Source organism: Nomascus leucogenys, unplaced genomic scaffold (genome assembly GCF_006542625.1).
Source record: "Nomascus leucogenys isolate Asia unplaced genomic scaffold, Asia_NLE_v1 Super-Scaffold_3019, whole genome shotgun sequence".
In the NCBI taxonomy this organism is placed as follows: domain Eukaryota; kingdom Metazoa; phylum Chordata; class Mammalia; order Primates; family Hylobatidae; genus Nomascus; species Nomascus leucogenys.
In genome coordinates, this window is record NW_022095789.1 from 2,670 (window position 1) to 24,529 (window position 21,860).

General features: G+C 46.8%; 1 protein-coding gene across 1 annotated transcript; it reads left to right on the forward strand.

Moving 5' to 3' along the window:
* The first annotated feature begins 7,473 nt into the window (after positions 1-7,473).
* Positions 7,474-16,858, forward strand: LOC115833701 (mucin-5AC-like). The gene is made up of 3 exons (XM_030808439.1): positions 7,474-7,577; positions 16,226-16,485; positions 16,560-16,858. The coding sequence occupies exons 1-3, from the start codon at positions 7,474-7,476 to the stop codon at positions 16,856-16,858; spliced, it is 663 nt and encodes a 220-aa protein (XP_030664299.1).
* The last annotated feature ends 5,002 nt before the right edge of the window (positions 16,859-21,860 follow it).

A 21,860-nucleotide genomic window follows, 5' to 3' on the forward strand; every position in this document is an offset into this window, starting at 1 on the left:
AAGAGATTCTCGTGCCTCAGCCTCTGGAGTAGCTGGGATTACAGACACACGCCACCATGCTCTGCTGATTTTTGTATTTTTAGTAGAAATGGGGTTTTGCCATGTTGGTCAGGCTAGTCTCGAACTCCTGACCTCAAGTGATCTGCTTACCTTGGCCTCCCAAAGTGCTGGGATTACCAGTGTGAGCCACTGCGCCCGGCCCAGATTATGGATTTTGAGTAATTAAAATGACAGACAAGGCCGGGCACGGTGGCTCATGCCTGTCATCCCAGCACTCTGGGAAGCTGAAGTGGGTGGATCACTTGAGGCCAGGAGTTCGAGACCAGCCTGGCCAACATGGCAAAACCCCGTCTCTACTAAAAATACAAAAATTAGCAGGGGATGGTGGTGGGCACCTGTAATCCCAGCTATTTAGGAGGCTGAGGCAGGAGAATCGCTTGATTCCAACTGGGATCACAGGCACACGCCACCACACCAAGATAGCCCAAAGCTAACCACTGTGGAGGGGTAGCTAGGCTCCTGAGGACAGCCCTAGGCTAAGAGGATGTGCCTGCCCCGGTGGGAGCCAGGAGAGATGGGTGGCAACACCAAGATGGTGGAGACTGGAGATGGCACCTCTGAGAAGGAGGCGTTGGGGAAAAGAGAGTTGAGCTGGGCCGGTGTGCTGTGCTCACAGCCGGATTTTGGTGCTTCTAGGTTTGGTGCTGAAGCTTCTGCGGCGATCACCAGGGTGGCGAGGTGCTGCCACAACAGACGCTGACAGAAGTGAGGTCAAATGACCGGTGGTGGGATCCATGGTGAAGAAATGCCTGGTGACAGGCGTGGGTTGGGGTGTGACTTCGGTGGGGATCGTTGGAAAGAACCGATAAAGTTCTTGCCTTGGAGTCCACTGTGAAGGGACTTGAACCTGGGAGGCGGAGGTTACAGTGTGCTGAGATCACCCCACTGCACTCCTGTCTGGGCGACAGAGCAAGACTCCATCTCAAAAAAAAAAAAAAGATAAAGATAAAGAAACAGGCAACGTCGCCCTCTCTCCAGCCTCGGCTGAAGGCAACAAAGGCCACAGGGCCTGGGACGCAGGAGCTCCTGTATTCCACAGATGTTTATGAAGGGATTGCTGTATGCCAGGTCTCGTTTCAGGCGCTGGAGATCACAAGAGGTCAGTTATTCCAAGGGCATCTTGAGTTAGTGTCTTTCCTCATCTTGAATCCTAGGGAAAATACCCAGTGGACACAACGCTGGTCACAGTCGATTCTGGGGCTGATACACAAATAGCATTAGCTCCCCGTCAAAGGCGGTGGGGCCGGGGTTCAGCGTCTGCGCGCCTTCCGGGCCGGGGTTCTGCGTCTGCGCGCCTTCCGGGCCGGGGTTCAGCGTCTGCGCGCCTTCCGGGCCGGGGTTCAGCGTCTGCGCGCCTTCCGGGGCGGGGTTCTGCGTCTGCGCGCCTTCCGGGTCGGGGTTCTGCGTCTGCGCGCCTTCCGGGTCGGGGTTCTGCGTCTGCGCGCCTTCCGGGTCGGGGTTCTGCGTCTGCGCGCCTTCCAGGCCGCCTGCTGCCTGTGTGGGGGTGAATGTTCTGCTCAAGGCCATCCTTACCGTTGGGCACTTCCCTTGGGCTCACACTGCCCTGCCCGAGGCAGCCTGGCAAGGGGCCCCACCCGTCAGGAAGTAATTCCGCTCCAGGAAAGAGAAACACTGTGGCCATATGGCTTACGGGTTCCTCACCTCCAGTTCCAGGAAAAACCCAAGACAAACAGACCAGATGCTAAGAATAAGCCTCAACCCACAGCACTGAGAAAGCCGCAGGCTTTGTGTTTCTTCAGGGAGTGGCTTCACCCTTCTTGGAACCTGTCTTCCGCCATCGTCACTCATGCTGCTGCCACTCCTTCTCCAGAGCCAACAGCACACCTGTCACCTCGGCACACCTGTGGAGTCAGCAGAGGGGCCACCTGGGGAAAACGATGCCTACTGCCACTCAGCCTTCACATCCCTGGAGCCCTAACAGACGTGAGGCAGCTGCGGGCTGTCTCCCACCTGACGTGGTTCAAGGAGAGAAAAGAGCTACCTTGATGGGAGATCTCTGGCTGACACGATGGCAGAGGCTTGACAGAGGCTTCGAGGACTCAGATGTGGGGAACGTGTCTACCTCAGTGCCAACGCCAGTGCCCTCCTAGTCCCTGGATGGAGCCTCCTCCTCTGACAGAATGTCTTAAAAACTATCCATTTTACTCAATGACACACATGTGTCTTCTCACAGTGATCTTGTCACCTTAAGGGGTCAACAGCCTTCACACTCACTCTAACATCATCCCAGAAAAGAGACACCAGGAACATTGCAAAAACACCCCAGTGTCACAGCGTCCACCCCGAGAATGTGCCTGGCTCAGCCTCAGGCTCAGAGCCCTCTGCATGTGGCAGTCCAAGAATTTGGGGCAGGTCAGTGACCATTTCTCCATCTTTGCCTCAGCTCTCCATCCACTCGGTGGCAGTCCCAGAGCTGAGCAGCTTGCAGCTTCCGAGCAATGGCTCTTACCCCGAGCCCCCAGCCCTGCTACTTCCAAGGCATATAATATCGCTCGATCTCTTCGAATCTCGATTTCCCCGCCTGTGAAATGGGGCCGCTGAATCTCGATTTCCCCACCTGTGAAATGGGGCTGCTATTAACAAGATAAGCTATAAAGCCCCACATGAACATGAGCTGTGAACATTTGTATTATTCATAGAGTCATAATGTGCCTACGAGAGAAGTAAAAAAGAAGTCCCACCTCCCTGGTCTGTTCATCACAAGTCAGCTGACCCTCAGTAACTCGACCCAACGCAGATGCAGAGGCTCTCGCTGCTTACCGAGTTTAATTCATAAGGTCTGGTAAGAAGAAAGTGAATTTATTAACCAAACTAGTGAAGGGGAAGCAGCCAGATTTCTACTTAAAGTAGCTGCTTTGGCCGGACGCAGTGGCTCACGCCTGTAATCCCAGCACTTTGGGAGGCCGAGGTGGGCGGATCACGAGGTCAGGAGATCGAGACCACGGTGAAACCCCGTCTCTACTAAAAATACAAAAAATTAGCCAGGCGTGGTGGCGGGCACCTGTAGTCCCAGCTACTCGGAGAGGCTGAGGCAGGAGAATGGCGTGAACCCGGGAGGCGGAGCTTGCAGTGAGCCGAGATGGCGCCACTGCGCTCCAGCCTGGGCAACAGAGCGAGACTCCGTCTCAAAAAAAAAAAAAAAAAAAAAAGCAACTGCTTTGATTTTCAGAGGGGAAAGCCTTGATAAGGAAGGCACACGAGAATCGGGCTGAGTCCTGTGTCGGTGTATCTTGTTCTGGTGGCTCTTTTGGGTCCCAGTCCGTCTGGACCTCGGGCTGACATTATTTTAACAAGAGCTGTCTTGAAGTAATTTCTGGGATTTTGCAGCTGGATTTCCAGATGTGGTTTGTCTCTTTCAAGGTTTTAGCCCCTGAAACTTTTAGGAAGACACATAATTCGATCCTCGCACACAGAGAAATGGAAGGGAGTGTATACAGACGGTGAGATAAATGGAAGGGAGTGTATACAGATGGTGAGAAAAGGGAGGGAGTGTATACAGATGGCGAGAAAAGGGAGGGAGTGTATACAGACGGTGAGAAAAGGGAGTGTATACAGACGGTGAGAAGAAGGAGGGAGTGTATACAGATCGTGAGAAAAGGGAGGAGCGTGGAGTCTATTTTTAGGCTGAGGAAAACGGCCTTTGCAGTTGCCTCAAGGTTATACTTGGAAACCCAAGGGAAAGGGGAAAACATGTTTAAAATGCATTTTGAAGTTAAGCTGCCAGCTACAAAACCGAAAACAATGTCTCCCGCAGAAACGAGAAATCTCTTGGTGTGGCCATTTCTTATTATAGAAGCTGCCCTGCCATGCACACAGACGCGCTGGAAGTATCTTTTCTCAGTCCCAACCAGAGGAAGGTCGTTCTTGCCCAGTGGCCTCCCTCTGAGGATTCTGGTTTCTGGCATCCGTGTCACAATGACAATGCCAGTCACCAGTCTCTGACCACTAGACCCACGCCCCCAGGACCTATGCAGACACCCAGGACCAATGCCAGTCACCAGTCTCTGATCCCAGGACCTACTAGACACCTTCCAGGGCAGGCAGGGCAGGCCATTTTCCAAAGCAACTCGCGCTAAGGAGACAGCAGCAGCAACCCTCCCTCCTGGCCCTCAGAGCTGAGGATCAACCCACAGGGGTGTGATGGAGGCTGAGAGCAGGGGTGTGGAACCGGAGTCAGCAGGGGCAGTGAGGAGGCTGCCGCAGTAGTCAGAGTGACAGGGAGGCTGTGGCAAAGCAAACAAGGGGACGCGATGGGGTAAACACTTGGGAGGAAGAGCAACTTGTACTGACTAGGACCCTGGGGACAAGGAAGAGAAAGAAATCCAGAGGACCCAGAGCTTTCTGGGATGGATGTCTGGGGGACTGTTGTTAGAATGAACAGAAAGAAGGAAGAAAGCTTGGAAGGAAAGATTGACCTGGACCCATTGCATTGCATGAGCTAGGCAGGAAATCCCTGGGAGGGTGAGGCCAGCATATGGGTGGGAAGTCAGGGAGAAGCACAGATTTGTAAGGCGTAAGAGTAGATGCAGGGTGGCCAGAGAGGGAGGGGCAGCAGGAGTGGGAAACGGCTGGAGACGTGTCATCTGGGCGCGGAGCGGGGGAGAGAGGTGGCAAGGGGAGTGGAGTGGAGGGCCCGGGAACGTGGACGGTGGAGCAGGACCCGTCAGCTTCAATGAGGGCGAAGCTGGGTGGTGGCACGGGGCCGCTGGCCAGGGAGAGCACGGGGAGGTGGGCGCACAATACACATCTGTCAGATTCATGAATGAATAAATGGATGGGGCTGAACTGAGGAGACACGTAGGGACTGGAGAAAATCGTTTGTGCGGTTGGGAAGGAGATTCTGGTAGCTCTGAGGAAAATGGCTTGAGTAAAGTGACTGAGGTGGGGGCAGAGCGAGCAGCGCTTGGTAAAGAAGAGGCGGCAGGGGAAGCCCCGCTTTCACGGTGCTGTAGGGCAAAACAAAAGACAGGGATGAGGACACAGACGGATGAGAGACTTGTTTTAGGCCAAGAGACACCTAAACGTGCTCACAGGCAAAAGAGAAGGAGAAAGGCAGAAAGAGCGTCGGAGACAGAGAGGCAGAGCAGTGAGCCATCCGGGCAGGAGGGAGCCACAGGGCCCTGGGGAGGGTGCGGAGAAGGCTCTGGGCATTGAAGGAGATGAAGGGCACGGCTTTGGTCCTTTCAGTGAAGTAGAAAATGGAGTGTCACGGGGAGAGAAGAGAGAGGAGAAACCTGTTTCTCTCCAGTATCAACTCTTTACGCTCAAATCTCCCAGCTCTCTGCTCCGCAAGTTTATGCGTTTGGCCAGAGTGAGAACAATAAGTTTCAGTTGTCTGACAATCTGATGGAACCTGAAGGGCCTGACTTGCATCCTGGTGAGAGTCAAGGTCAGTTCATTCTGGCCAACATTTGAGCAGCAAGAACAAGGCTATGAATATTTTTTAGAATAAAACTTGATCAAGGCTTCAAATTTCTCTGCCTTACAACTTCAGCAAGATGCTTTTAGCTTACGAACATTGTTAAGAGTGGATACTATCATTTTATTTTAAGGGTAGTGTTTCTTAACGTGGTCCACGGACCACCTATATCAGAATCACTCTGGGTGTGTGTTAAAATGTTGATGCACCCTGCCTTTTGAGAACCACTTTTTTTTTTTTTTTTTTTTTTCAGAGAAGGGGTCTTGCTCTATTGCCCAGGCTGGTCTCAAACTCCTGGCCTCAGCTATCCTCCCGCCTCCACCTGTCCGTGCTGGGATTTTAGGCATGAGCTACCATGCCCAGCTGAGCACCATTTTCTTACCAAAAATCATTCTCCATAGTCTCTCCATCCACTAGGACTTCTTTCTTTTTTCTTTTTTTTAAAGGTAGGTCATACTTGAACACAGGATTTCTTACCTATGAATAACCTACTCAAGCTTAGTAGATTGAGTTATCTGCAAACTGTTTTCCTAAATAGCTGAATAATCAATCTATTGCAGGAGTGGCTTCAGATGTATTGTTTAAATGATGGTGAAAGACAAATGCAATAACTGTAGTTTTGTCGTAATGAATGCTAATCTCTTCCTCCTCACAAGCCCAACAGATTGAGAGATTTTGACAGCGCCTTCTCCCCTAGACAATAAAACTATGTCCTCCACATACAGTGACTCACTTGCCCTCCTATTTGTGGCAGCAGGAAACTCTAATCAACTCGGCTCAAGATGAGCAAGTTCTCTAAATAAAGATTTAAAAGGAGGACTACCAGGACACAGCCCTGTTTAGCAAGACTTTTTTTTTTTTTTTTTTTTTTGAGATGGAGTCCCGCTCTGTTGCCCAGGCTGGAGTGCAGTGGCATGATCTCGGCTCACTGCAACCTCCACCTCCCAGGTTCAAGCGATTCTCCTGCCTCAGCCTCCTGAGTAGCTGGGATTACAGGTGCACCCATTGCCTGGGTAATTTTTGTATTTTTAGTAGAGATGGGGTTTCATCATGTTGGCCAGGCTGGTCTTGAACTCCTGACCTCAAATGATCCACCTGCCTCGACCTCCCAAAGTGCTGGGATTACAGGTGTGAGGCACTGCACCCGGCCGATTTTCAGTCGATGCTGTGAAGCAAAGAGCAGCAGGTGAGGGATGAGGCCTGTCCTGGATCATGCCCCTTTGTTCACAGGCCAGGGATATGGGGAAACAGGCACGCTCTTGCACACTGCCAACAGGTCTGTAAATTGGCACAAGCTTTCTGCAAAGAAATTTGGCAGTCTGTATTAATAACATGAAAAATTTTATAACAGCATTAATCAGTAATTCCACTGATAGAAATTTATGTTAAGGAGGTGAGCTGAAATAATGTAAACAAAACGTTATCACGAAGATAGTCATCAGCGCTTTATTTAAAATAAGCAATACATTGGAAATATCCTGATTGTCCAACAGTAAGTTAACAATATGAGCTTTCTCTATGATGGCTTATTATTTAGTGTTTAGGCTGGGCGCGGAGGCTCACGCCTGTAATCCCAGTACTTTGGGAGGCCGAGGTGAGTGGATCACCTGAGGTCAAGAGTTTGAGACCAGCCTGGCCAACATGGTGAAACCCAGTCTCTACTAAATATACAAAAAATTAGCCTGGCGTGGTGGCACATGCCTGTAATCCCAGCTACTTGGGAAGCTGAGGCAGGAGAATCACCGAGGCGGAGGTTGCAGTGGGCCAAAATCGTGCCGTTGCACTCCAGCCTAGGCAAGAAGAGCGAAACTCCATCTGGAAAAAAAAATGTTTAAAGGCTATGTCCAGTGTTCCATAAGGGAAGGGACACACACACACACACAGTGTCACACATACATACTAGCAACACACAGAATGGGCATAAAGTAAGACATATTAAGGAGAAATTGCAAGCAGGGAGCAGTGGAGTCCACATGACCCCCGAGCTCTCATCACACAGAGAGGTGGGTACGGTGGACACACAGCAGGATATGGTCCAGGAGAGAGACCTGCTCCTGTTTAACGGAAAATGGGAAGGGTAACAATGCTTCCAGTTGGGGGAGTGGCTTTGTTAGGAAGGAGGCCACCAGAGCTCAGCAGGGAGTTTTTATACAGCACCCTAGATTTTACTGTGGAGCTGAGCACTCCCAGTCCCCCTGAGCCAGCTCTTGTAGGACTCCAAAAGAGGGAAGCAAGGAACTGCCATCCAAGACATAAAAGATGTGCCTCTTCTCAGGCTATGTTTATGAAGCTAGTATCTTGAAGAAATGCTCATATCAGGTATGGCTAAAAAGGCAGGATATAAAATTACGTATACTGAATAAGTTACACTATATATGTATTTTTTTAATTTTTAATTTTTTTTTTGGAGACGGAGTCTCACTGTCACCCAGGCTGGAGTGCAGTGGTGCGATCTTGGCTCACTGCAAGCTCCGCCTCCTGGGTTCACGCCATTCTCCTGCCTCAGCCTCCTGAGTAGCTGGGACTACAGGCACCCGCCACCATGCCCGGCTAATTTTTTTGTATTTTTAGTAGAGATGGGGTTTCACCGTGTTAGCCAGGATGGTCTCAATCTCCTGACCTCATGATCCGCGCACCTCAGCCTCACAAAGTGCTGGGATTACAGGTGTGAGCCACCACGCCCGGCCTAAACTGTATATTTTTTAAAGCATAAAAACATCCTGGAAGGAAGCATTGTCTGGTAGCAAGATTATGGGTTTTGATCGTTCAACTATCTAAATGTTCCCAAATGCACGTAACCAGTATGTGTGTTTTCTTTGGCATATTTCAATGCAGTTGTACAATTTTGTCCATAAAGATTAAGCACATCTTTTGTTAGATTTATTTTTATATACTTTTTTTGGTCACTATCATAAACACTATAGTCTTAAAAATATTTTCTGTTTCACTGATATATAGGAGTGCTACCATGCCCAGCTAATTTTTTATTTTTTTATTTTTTATTTCTGTAGAGACAGGATCTTGCTATGTTGCCCAGGCTGGTCTCGAACTCCTGGCCTCAAGTGTTCCTCCTGCCTCAGCCTCTCAAAGCACTGGGATTACAGGCGTGAACCACCATGCCCAGCTGGAATGCAATTATTTTTAAAATTTTGATTATGGATGTAGAACTTTGCTAATAATTTATATGTTTGGGAAGTTTCTATGTAAACGATTATGTTATCTGCAAATAACCATAGGCTTGTTTCATCCCTTCCATACCCAAAATAACATTTCTCTACTCTCATACCTTTTGTTTATTTTTCTCGTCTTATTTCAGCAGCTAAAACCTCCAATCTAATGCTGATTAGATGCAGTGATTGTTGGCATCTTGGTTTTATTCCTGATTTTACAGAAATGTTTCCAGTGTTTTAAGTATAATGTTTACACGGGGTTATAATTGACATTGTTTATCAGGTTAAAAGAGTTAACGTGTCTTTTTAGTTTGCTAGGAGTTTTAACAGGAGTAAGTGTTGACTTTTATCAAATAATTTTCCTGTATCTGCTGTGGTGATCGTGTTTCCCCTCCATTCTGTTCACATGGTGATTTACATTAAGAAAGCATTGTCTTTATCTTGCATTTCTGATTTAAACTCAGCTTGATCATGATGTACTTTTTAAATTTTTATTTATTTATTTATTTATTTATTTAAGATAGAGTCCTGCTCTGTCGCCCAGGCTGGAGTGCAGTGGCACAATCTCGGTTCACTGCAATCTCTGCCTCCTAGGTTCAAGCAATTCTCGTGCCTCAGCCTCCTGAGTAGCTGGGATTACAGGTGTGTGCCACCACGCCCAGCACACACCTGTAATCCAAAAAAATACAAATTTTTTGTACTTTTACCAGAGACAGGGTTTCTCTAGGTTGGCCAGGCTGGTCTGGAACTCCCGGCCTCAAGTGATCCGCCCGCCTCGGCCTGCCAAAGTGTTGGGGTTACAGGCATGAGCCACTGCGCCCGGCCATGATGCACTTTTTAAAAATTCTACTTTGGCTTGCTAATATTTTATTTACTATGCTTCCAACTACTATTACTGGGACTTATTAATCTATAGTTTGTCTTTCTTATCCTATGTTTGGTTTCCAACCTTATAAAATTAGTATTAGATCATTTCCTCCTGTTCCAAACTCTGAATAAGTTTGTATAGAATTTAAATTACCTATTCCTTGAATGTCTGATTTGCCTGTAAAATCATCTTAGCCTACATTTTTTGTGGGGTGGATAGATTATATGTACGTATTTGTTTTTTTTGAGACGGAGTCTCACCTTGTCACCCAGGCTGGAGTGCAATGGCACGATCTCGGCTCACTGCAACCTCTGCCTCCCAGGTTCACGCCATTCTCCTGCCTCAGCCTCCAGAGTAGCTGGGACTACAGGTGCCTGCCACCATACCCAGCTAATTTTTTTTTTCACCGTGTTATCCAGGATGGTCTCAATCTCCTGACCTTGTGATCTGTCTGCCTCGGCCTCCCAAAGTGCTGGGATTACAGGCGTGAGCCACCGTGCCCGGCCTAGATTATATTTTTTAAACTGCTGATTCAATTTAAAACAGTTTATAGCAGCCGGGCAAGGTGGCTCATGCCTGTAATCCCAGCACTTCGGGATGCCGAGGTGGGTAGATCACCTGAGGTCAGGAGTTTGAGACCAGCCAGGATGACATGGTGAAACCCAGTCTCTACTAAAAATACAAAAGTTAGCCGGGCCTGGTGGCACACACCTGTAATCCCAGCTACTCGGGAGGCTGAGGCAGGAGAATCTTGAACCTGGGAGGTGGAGGTTGCAATGAGCAGAGATCATGCCATTGCACTCCAGCCTGGGCGACAAAGCAAGACTCTGTTTCAAAAAAATAAATAAATAAAATTAAATAAAATTAAATAAATAAAATAGTTTATCACCAGGTTTTCTTTTTTTCTTAATTCATTTTTGATAAATTATATTTTTAAGGACAGTATATCCAATTTATCTAAGTTTTCATATTTTTTGGTATAAATTCATCAAAGCACTGTCTCTTAAATTTTTTTTTCTGAAGTTATGTACCCTTTTTTGTTTCTAATAATCTTGGTATCTGTGTCTTTTGTGTCTCTCTCTGTCTCCCTCCTCCCACTCCCCCCACTTTCTTTCTCTTGCCAGGTGTTTGTTTTATTTTCAAAAAACTAATCTTTGGCTTCATTTATTCCATTTTTAATTGTTTCTATAGCGAGTTCTGGTCTGTTACTATATCCTTCATTCTGCTTCCTTTTTCTTTTTTCTTCCTGATCTTTCTAGTCCACCTTTTTTGCTGGCGGTTCCAGCTTTTTTTTTTCTTAATGCAGTATCTGTTTTATTAATCAAAATAGCAGATAAAATAGATGATATCTTTTTTCTTTATTATTATTATTATTATTGTACTTTAAGTTTTAGGGTACATGTGCACAATGTGCAGGTTTGTTACCTATGTATCCATGTGCCATGTTGGTGTGCTGCACCCATTAACTCGTCATTTAGCATTAGGTATATCTCTCAATGCTGTCCCTCCCCCCTCTCCCCATCCCACAACAGTCCCTGGAGTGTGATGTTCCCCTTCCTGTGTCCATGTGTTCTCATTGTTCAATTCCCACCTATGAGTGAGAACATGTGGTGTTTGGTTTTTTGTCCTTGCGATAGTTTACTGAGAATGATGGTTTCCAGTTTCATCCATGTCCCTACAAAGGACATGAACTCATCATTTCTTATGGCTGCATAGTATTCCATGGTGTATATGTGCCACATTTTCTTAATCCAGTCTGTCGTTGTTGGACATTTGGGTTGGTTCCAAGTCTTTGCTATTGTGAATAGTGCCACAATAAACATACGTGTGCATGTGTCTTTATAGCAGCATGATTTATAGTCCTTTGGGTATATACCCAGTAATGGGATGGCTGGGTCAAATGGAAGTTCTGGCCAGGGCAATCAGGCAGGAGAAGGAAATAAGGGGTATTCAATTAGGAAAAGAGGAAGTCAAATTGTCCCTGTTTGCAGATGATATGATTGTATATCTAGAAAAACCCATTGTCTCAGCCCAAAATCTCCTTAAGCTGATAAGCAACTTCAGCAAAGTCTCAGGATACAAAATCAATGTACAAAAATCACAAGCGTTCTTGTACACCAATCACAGACAAACAGAGAGCCAAATCATGAGTGAACTCCCATTCACAACTGCTTCAAAGAGAATAAAATACCTAGGAATCCAACTTACAAGGGACATGAAGGACCTCTTCAAGGAGAACTACAAACCACTGCTCAATGAAATAAAAGAGGATACAAACAAATGGAAGAACATTCCATGCTCATGGGTTGGAAGAATCAATATCGTGAAAATGGCCATACTGCCCAAGATAATTTATAGATTCAATGCCATCCCCATCAAGCTACCAATGACTTTCTTCACAGAATTGGAAAAAACTACTTTAAAATTCATATGGAACCAAAAAAGAGCCCGCATCGCCAAGTCAATCCTAAGCCAAAAGAACAAAGCTGGAGGCATCATGCTACCTGACTTCAAACTATACTACAAGGCTACAGTAACCAAAACAGCATGGTACTGGTACCACAACAGAGACATAGATCAATGGATCAGAACAGAGCCCTCAGAAATAATGCCGCATATCTACAACTATCTGATCTTTGACACACCTGACAAAAACAAGCAATGGGAAAAGGATTCCCTATTTAATAAATGGTGCTGGGAAAACTGGCTAGCCATATGTAGAAAGCTGAAACTGGATCCCTTCCTTACACCTTGTACAAAAATTAATTCAAGATGGATTAAAGACTTACATGTTAGACCTAAAACCATAAAAACCCTAGAAGAAAACCTAGGCAATACCATTCAGGTTCCAGCTTTTTGCAGGGAAACTCAGTTCAGTGTCGTGACCGAAGGTCTTGCTTCCTTTCCTTTTTCAGCCTTTCAGTCAGCACATTTCCAAGGGCATTGACTCACCATCTTAGTTGTTAACTTCTTCTCTCCTGAGTGCTTCCCTTTCTTTCTTCTCATCTCACCTCTGCATTGAAAATACTTATTACATTTTATAACATGCATTTATCTGGCATCGGCTGGTTTTGCTATTAGAGGCTTATCTCTTCTTCCATATCGCTGAAACGGAGCTGTGCCACTTTTATAAAGAACTACAAAAATCTTTATTTTAAAAAAAAGGACGGTGCTGTCATCAAACTTCTGCTGCTGATACTGATTTGAGCAGATGTTAATTGCCAAGAATTTACACATTCAGAAAGTTTGGCCCCTAGATAGCTCCTGTCTGTTTACTCAAAGCCTGATGATAGACAAATGCTCTTAATTATGTTCTCAGGGAAATGAAATAAGGTTAAAAATAACTGCATAGAGAATGTTTTTAAATTTAAACCTTACTCGGAGAAACCCAAGTTTTGCAAATTTTCTCTAGGAGAAAGCAGGCATCGAATTTAGAGTCCTATCAACAAATGTCATCATAATTCCGACTAAAGGAAGTTTCCATTTAAAGTTGAAGTGGAGTCATTTTGGATTAAGCCAGGGGCCCAGCGACCTCCCAGAGGGCTCTGCAGTTCAGTCCGTGCCTTTGTCCACGTCAGTTTACAAGTGTGTCACTAGTAAGCAGTTACTATTAATGAAGTGCAGAAGCTTGCAAGTGAGTCACTTTTTTAACAATTAGAGCTGGTTCATAACCATTATCATTCACTTGAGAGTCTAAATTGCTGTCTTAAGAAGAGAAAGTGGCGGAATTAGTCAATTCCAGAAAGTGTACTTGAACATAAATTCTTCCCTGAGACTTTGTCTCTCTGAATATCATCTTGCCAACTATCTAGGAGCACTGAGGTTAAAAAAAAAGGGTGAGAGCGGTGGCTCACACATTTAATCCCGGTACTTTGAGAGGCTGAAGCAGGAAGATCGCTTGAGGCCAGGAGTTTGACACCAGCCTAGGCAACATAGCAAGATTCCACCTTTACAAAAATAAAAAAATTACCCAGGCATGATTGTGTGTGCCTGTAGTCCCAGCTACTCAGAAGGCCAATTACACCGCTGGACTTCAGCCTGGGTGGCAGAAGACCCTCTCTCTCTCTCTCTCTCTCTCTCTCTCTCTCTCTCTCTCTATATATATATATATATATATATATATATATATATATATGTTTAAAAAGGAAAAAGAAAGAAGTTTGAGAACAGCTAGGGAACTAATGAAAACCCAAAAGAGTCAGTTTCTAAAAGAAAAAAGAAAAGGCAAGTTTTCTTGGTTTCTTCTTAGTTCAGAGACTCAGAGACTAAGGTAATATTCAAGAAGATGGTATGTGGCTAGTGTAGGTGCTATGAAATATTGTAAACAAAAAAAGCCAATATTTAAACATTCTGCCTGGGAAATATTTTTCTTTATTTATTTAATATTTATTTTTTTTTATTTTTATTTTTTAAGACACAGGGTCTCGCTATGTTGCCCAGGCTGGTCTCAAACTCCTGGCCTCAAGTGATCCTCCCACCTTGGCCTCCCAAAATGCTGGGATTACAGACATGAGCCACCATGCCTGGCCTCTGCCTGGGAAATAATTTTCTTTTTTAAAGTGGTTATGATCAATAATATTAGCTTCATGGTAGTCTGTGACCAGGGCAAGAGTATATGCATTTACCCTTGGGTTTTTTACTAGATTGGGACAAATGTTAATAACGAAAAAGAAAAGTAGAAATTTAATTTATTTTTAAGAAAGATAATGCTATAATTCAAGTTGAGAGAGTTAACCCAGCTTATAGCAGAGGTACTGATTCCCTTTTCCCATGGAGTTTAACACAGTTCATTCACCATTCTAGTCTAACCTCACCTTCCCCCTCACAAGGAAGATAGGCGGGAGCTGGAGAAGACCATTGGCTATATTCCTGCGACTGTGCTTTTTCTAGACGATTGAAGCAGTGCCTATCAGGGGCCTTCCTCTGTGGGAATTCGGCACCCCTATCTCTCTCTCTCTCTTTTTTTTTTTTTTTTTTTTTGAGACAGAATCTTGCTCTGTCGCCCAGGCTGCAGTGCAGTGGCATGATCTCTGCTCACTGCAACCTCCACCTCCTGGGTTCAAGCAATTCTCCTGCCTCAGCCTTTTGAGTAGCTGGGATTACAGGAACCCACCACCATGCCCAGCCATTTCTGTATTTTTTTTTTTCTAGTAGAGATGGGGTTTTGCCATGTTGCCTGGGCTGGTCTTGCACTCCTGACCTCAAGTGATCCACTCATCTCGGCCTCCCAAAGTGCTCGGATTGCAGGTGGGGCTACCATGCCTGGTCCCATCTCTTATTATTTTTTTATCCCTCAAATATGTACAATTGTGATATATTAATTTTTCATTTTTTTCTTTTTATTTCTTTTCATTTTTTTACTTTAAGTTTCGGGATACATGTGCAGAACGTGCAGGTTTGTTACACAGGTATATATGTGCCATGGTGGTTTACTGCACCTATCAACCCATCACCTGCATACATTAGCTATTTATCCTGACGCTCTTCCTCCCCTTGTCCCGCCCCTGACAGGCGCTGGTGTGTGTTGTTCCCCTCCCTGGGTCCATGTGTTCTCATTGTTCCACTCCAACTTCTGAGTGAGAACATGCAGTGTTTGGTTTTCTGTTCCTCTGTTACTTTGTTGAGGATGATGGCTTTCAGCTTCATCCATGTACCTGCAAAGGACATGATCCCATTCCTTTTTTATGGCTGCATAGTATTCTGTGCTGTATATGTACCACATTTTCTTTATCCAGTCTATCACTGATGGACATTTGGGTTGGTTTCATGTCTTTACTATTGTGAATAGTGCTGCAGTAAAGATACATGTGCATGTATCCTTATAACAGAATGATTTATATTCCTTTGGGCATATACCCAGTAATGGGATTGCTGGGTCAAATGGTATTTCTGGTTCTAGATCCTTGAGGAATCACCACACTGTCTTCCACAATGGTTGAACTAATTTACACTCCCACCAAGAGTGTAAAACCGTTCCTATTTCACCACAGCCTTGCCAGCATCTGCTGTTTCTTGACTTTTTAATAATTGCCATTCTGACTGGCGGGAGATGATATCCCATTGTGGTTTTGATTTGCATTTCTCTAATGATCCATGATGATGAGCTTTTTTGCATGTTGGTTGGTGGCATAAATGTCTTCTTTTGATAAGTGTCTGTTGATATCCTTTGCCCGCTTTCTGATGGGGTTGTTTATTTTTTTCTCGTAAATTTAACTTCCTTGTAAATTCGGGATATTAGACCTCTGTCAGATGGTTAGATTGCAAAAATTTTCTCATTTCACAGGTTGCCTGTTTGCTCTGATAATAATTTCTTTTGCATCCACAGGTCACACCACCTCTCTTCCTGTCACCAGCACTTCCTCAGCATCCACAGGTCACACCACCTCTCCTCCTGTCACTGACACATCCTCAGCATCCACAGGTCACACCACCTCTCCTCCTGTCACCAGCACTTCCTCAGCATCCACAGGTCACACCACCTCTCTTCCTGTCATCAGCACTTCCTCAACATCCACAGGTCACACCACCCCTCTTCCTGTCACTGACACGTCCTCAGCATCCACAGGTCACACCACCTCTCCTCCTGTCACCAGCACTTCCTCAGCATCCACAGGTCACACCACCTCTCTTCCTGTCACCAGCACTTCCTCACATCCACAGGTCACACACCCCTCTTCCTGTCACCAGCACTTCCTCAGCATCCACAGGTCACATCACCTCTCTTCCTGTCACTGATGCTTCCTCAGCATCCACAGGTCATGCCACCCCTCTTCCTGTCACTAACGCTTCCTCAGCATCCACAGGTCACACCACCCCTCTTCCTGTCACCAGCGCTTCCTCAGCATCCACAGGTCACACCACCTCTCTTCCTGTCACTGACACTTCTTCAGCATCCACAGGTCACACCACCCCTCTTCCTGTCACTGACACGTCCTCAGCATCCACAGGTCACCCACCCCTCTCCTGTCACCGCCTCCTCACATCCACAGGTCACACCCCCCCTTCCCAGCCTCCCACCCAGGTCACACCACCCCTCATCCTGTCACCAGCGCTTCCTCAGCATCCACAGGTCACATCACCCCTCTTCCTGTCACTGACGCTTCCTCAGCATCCACAGGTCACACCACCTCTCTTCCTGTCACTGACACTTCTTCAGCATCCACAGGTCACGCCACCCCTCTTCCGGTCACCAGCACTTCCTCAGCATCCACAGGTCACACCACCTCTCTTCCTGTCACTGACACTTCCTCAGCTTCCACAGGTCACGCCCGAGGAAGTGTCAGTGACAGGAAGAGGGGTGGCATGACCTGTGGATGCTGAGGAAGCGTCAGTGACAAGAAGAGGGGTGGCATGACCTGTGGATGCTGAGGAAGCGTCAGTGACAAGAAGAGGGGTGGCATGACCTGTGGATGCTGGGGAAGCACTGGTGACAGGAAGAGGGGTGGCATGACCTGTGGATGCTGGGGAAGCGCTGGTGACAGGAAGAGGGGTGGTGTGACCTGTGGATGCTGAGGAAGTGCTGGTGACAGGAAGAGAGGTGCCATGACCTGTGGATTCTGAGGAAGCGCCTCTGCCCGGCCGCCCCGTCTGGGAAGTGAGGAGCTCCTCTGCCCGGCCACCCGTCGTCTGGGAAGTGAGGAGCGCCTCTGCCCGGCCACCCATCGTCTGGGAAGTGAGGAGCGCCTCTGCCCGGCCACCCATGTCTGGGAAGTGAGGGGCGCCTCTGCCCGGCCACCCATCGTCTGGGAAGTGAGGGGCGCCTCTGCCCGGCCACCCATCATCTGGGAAGTGAGGAGCGCCTCTGCCCGGCCGCCCCGTCTGGGAAGTGAGGAACGCCTCTGCCCAGCCGCCCCATCTGGGAAGTGACGAGCGCCTCTGCCCAGCCGCCCGTCCGGGAAGAAGTGAGGAGCGCCTCTGCCCGGCCGCCCCGTCCGGGAAGAAGTGACGAGCGCCTCTGCCCGGCCACCCCGTCCGGGAAGAAGTGAGGAGCGCCTCTGCCTGGCCACCCATCGTCTGGGAAGTGGGGAGCGCCTCTGCCCGGCCGCCCTGTCTGGGAAGTGAGGAGCGCCTCTGCCCGGCCACCCGTCGTCTGGGAAGTGAGGAGCGCCTCTGCCCGGCCACCCATCGTCTGGGAAGTGAGGAGCGCCTCTGCCCGGCCGCCCCGTCTGGGAAGTGAGGAGTGCCTCTGCCCGGCCGCCCCGTCTGGGAAGTGAGGAGCGCCTCTGCCCGGCCACCCGTCGTCTGGGAAGTGAGGAGCGCCTCTGCCCGGCCACCCCGTCTGGGAAGTGAGGAGCGCCTCTGCCCGGCCGCCCCGTCTGGGAAGTGAGGAGTGCCTCTGCCTGGCCACCCCGTCTGGGATGTGGGGAGTGCCTCTGCCCGACCACCCCATCTGGGAGGTATACCAGGGAGGCCAGAAGCCATCTGGGGGCTGGACGTGGTGGCTCACGCCTGTGGTCCCGGCACTCTGGGGGGCCAAGGCGGGTTGATCACTTCGGGCTAGGAGTTCGAGACCAGTCTGGCCAACATGGCGAAACATATGAAAAATACAGCAGACAAACCAACCAACCAACTCAGTGACAACAAAACAGGTCTATCCTGGAGTCATACTCTAATTTTTTCTATTTTCCTCCCTTTCTGATCCTTTATCCCACTTTCTTTTTCTTCCTCTTCCTTCTCCTTCTTCGTCAAATAGAGGATTGAGTTATTATCACTGATCCATATAAAGTCCCTCTCTCATTTATTTTGATTCCCACTCCCCATTTCTATTCCCCGTCTTCCCATGTGCAACCTTCCTAATATGTTTGATACACATCTTTTTGTTTGTATGTATTTTTAGAAAATGTTTATTGTTTTTGTGTGCAAAAAAAATTAATTAAAAAAAGTATTTTAGATAAAGCTCTTTTTTGTCTGTTTGTTTTGATTTCGAGTCTCACTCTGTCACCTAGGCTGGAGTGCAGTGGCGCCATCTCGGTTCACTGCAGCCTCCACCTTCCGGGTTTAAGCAATTCTCATGTCTCAGCCTTCAAGTAGCTGGGACTACAGATGCATGCCACCATGTCTGGCTAATTTTTATATTTTTAGTAGAGACAGGGTTTCACCATGTTGGCCAGGCTGCTCTCGAACTCCTGACCTCAAGCAGTTCACCTGCCTTGGCCTCCCAAAGTGCTGGGATTACAGGCCTGAGCCACTGCACCTGTCCTCTTTTTTTTTTTTTTAATCATGAAATATTGCAAATACCTGGAAAACTTTGCTATCTTCAACCTATTCTAGAACCTCTTATTTTTGTATACCATAGAAATCCCGGCTGGGCGCAGTGGCTCACGCCTGTAATCCCAGCACTTTGGGAGGCTGAGACGGGTGAATCATGAGGTCAGGAGATTGAGACCATCCTGGCTAACACAGTGAAACCCCGTCTCTACTAAAAATACAAAAGAAAATTAGCCAGGTTTGGTGGCAGGTGCCTGTAGTCCCAGCTACTCTGTAGGCTGAGGCAGGAGGATTGCTTGAGCCTAGGAGGTCGAGGCTATAGTGATCCATGATCACAACACTGTACTCCAGCCTGGGTGACAGAGCAAGACCGTGTCTTAAAAGAAAAAAGAAAAGTGACAGTAAATCTGGTAATAAAGTCTACACCATTATTCCCTCCTGATACTCCCACCCCTGCCAAAAAATTCCTATTGAAATGGTATATGCTATCTTCCAATTCAAGATTTAGTATATTTACTTATCCCTCTCCTTGAGATCCCATTAAAAATAATAGTAAATGAATAGAGAAAGTTATGAATTCATGGCTATAAAAAAAGAGGAAGGATAGTAGATTTGAATGAAGATTAGGGAGACCTACAGAGAATGTAAGAGTGATGACTGATGAAGCTGGGCAGAGAAAGCCACATACATGTAGAGAGGCTACAACCAAGAAAGGACGAATCTTCACTTTGGAGCACCAGAGAGGTCTTGGACTTAGAAACACAATATCTAATAGAGGGCAGGAGTCAGATGTGGGCTGTTGGATATTTATTGAAAGTTTGTGGATGGAACAGCCAACCTCTTCATTGCTGAGGGCAGAAGGATCAGTAGCTAGGTTACCTACCTTCAGGCAAAAAGTCAGAGAATTTATTGTCTAAAAAAGTTGAATGAGGCCGGGCACGGTGGCTCATGCCTGTAATCCCAGCAATTTGGGAGGCCAAGGTGGGCAGATCACCTGAGGTCGGGAATTTGAGACCAGCCTGCCCAACATGGAGAAACCCTGTCTCTACGAAAAAATACGAAATTAGCTGGGTGTGGTGGCACATGCCTGTAATCCCAGCTACTCGGAAGACTGAGGCAGGAGAATCACTTGAACCCGCGAGGTGGAGGTTGCAGTGAGCCAAGATCATGCCATTGCACTCCAGCCTGGGCAGCAAGAGCGAAACTCTGTCTCAAAAAAGAAAAACGTTGACTGAACCGTCTGTAATAAACAAAGACAGCTAGTACAGAGTTGGTGCTACAGGAAAAAGGTCTCCCACATTCTGACCTTTAAGGATCCCCATGTTTAATTGCCAATTTTTTGTCTGCTCACCTAAAGCAATTGTCTAAAACAAACTACTTAGAATTCTGTACTTAGCCAAACTATCAGTTAAGTGTGAAGATAGAATTAAGACATTTCCAGCTATGCAGGAATTTGAAAATATATCCCCATACCCTGTTTCTTAGGAGGTTACCTGAGGTAGTATATCAAAGGAATGAGGAAGTAATCAAAAAAAGTGGGGAGGCATGGGATTCAGGGAACATCAGATTTAATCCAGGAGAGTACTGAAGTCCCAAGATTACAATGAATAGCACACCTAGGAAGCAATTAGTCCAGACTGGAGTGAAATAACAGAGGGCTTTAAATAGGAACAATCTGGGAGACATCTGCAAGATTGTAGACTAGGAAGCTCCAGGCCCTTGTTACCCCATGGAGACACTGAATTAACAACCATATACAGACCAGAATATACTGTGAGAACTCTAGAGCCGAATTAAGAAGTTTCAGTGCCCAAGCCAATGCCTAACCAAGAACATAGTCTATCAAAAGTGCTAGGCAAGTTTGTGGCATTTTGCGCGCCCATGTCCCTCTCCCTCCCCGGCAAAGCATAGTTCAACCGGGAGAAAACCTCCCATACCTTGGCTCTTCCCTTGGGCCAGAAACAAAAGAGTGGACCATGCATGCAATGTACTGACTTGTCTGGGGGCTGCCTGGCCGCCCACCTCGGCCTCCCAAGGTGCTGGGATTACAGGCGTGAGCCACCGCACCTGTCCTGGAGTAGGAGGCTGAGATGGGAGTATCACCTGAGGTCGGGAGTTCGAGGCCAGCTCAGCCAACATGGTGAAACCCCGTCTCTACTAAAAATATAAACATTAGCTGGGTATGGTGGTGCATGCCTGCAGTCCCAGCTACTCGGGCACAAGAATTACTTGAACCCAGAAGGTGGAGGTTGCAGTGAGCCAAAATCATGCCACTGCACTCCAGCTTGGGCAACAGAGCAAGACTCTGTCCCAAAAAATAAAACAAGTTATGGGTATACAGTATATAAAGATCTAACTTAAGACATTGATAACATAAATTGCGGTGGAGTAGTAAAGAAGTAGAGGTTTTTGTATGCAACTGAAGTTGTTATAGATTGTTATAACTTTAAGTTATGTTGTGTGATCTCATTGGTAACTTCAAGTAAGATATCTACAGAATATACCCAAAAGGAAATGGGAAAGAAATCAAAGCATGTCACTACAAAAAAAATCAATGAAAAATGAAGGAAGGCAGTAACAAAGGAAAGCAGGCCTGAAAAGGCTACAAGACATATAGGAAATAATTAATACAGCCATAGTAAGTTATTCCCCGTCAGTAATTATTTTAAATGCAAATAGATTAAAGTCCCCAATTAAAAGACAGAGATTCGCTGAATGGACTGAAAACCAGGATCCAACTATATGCCATCTACAAGAGTCTCACTTTGTATCTTTTCAAATACCAAACTCTTGTGGCCAGGTGCAATGGCTCATGCCTGTAATTCCAGCACTTTGGGAGACCAATGTAGAAGGATTGCTTGAAGTCAGGAGTTCAGGACCAGCCTAGACAACATAGAAAGACTCTGCCTCTAAAAAAGTTTTTTTAATTAGTAGGCATAGTAACACGCACCTGTTGTCCCAGCTACTGTGGAGGTTGAGGTGGGAGGATCCTGTGAGCCCAGGAGTTCTAGGCTGCAGTAGGCTATCATAGTGCCACTGCACTCCAGTTGGGCGACAGAGCAAGACCATGTCTCTAAAAAAAAAAAGAAAAATAGAAAGACTTGCTGAAAATGAA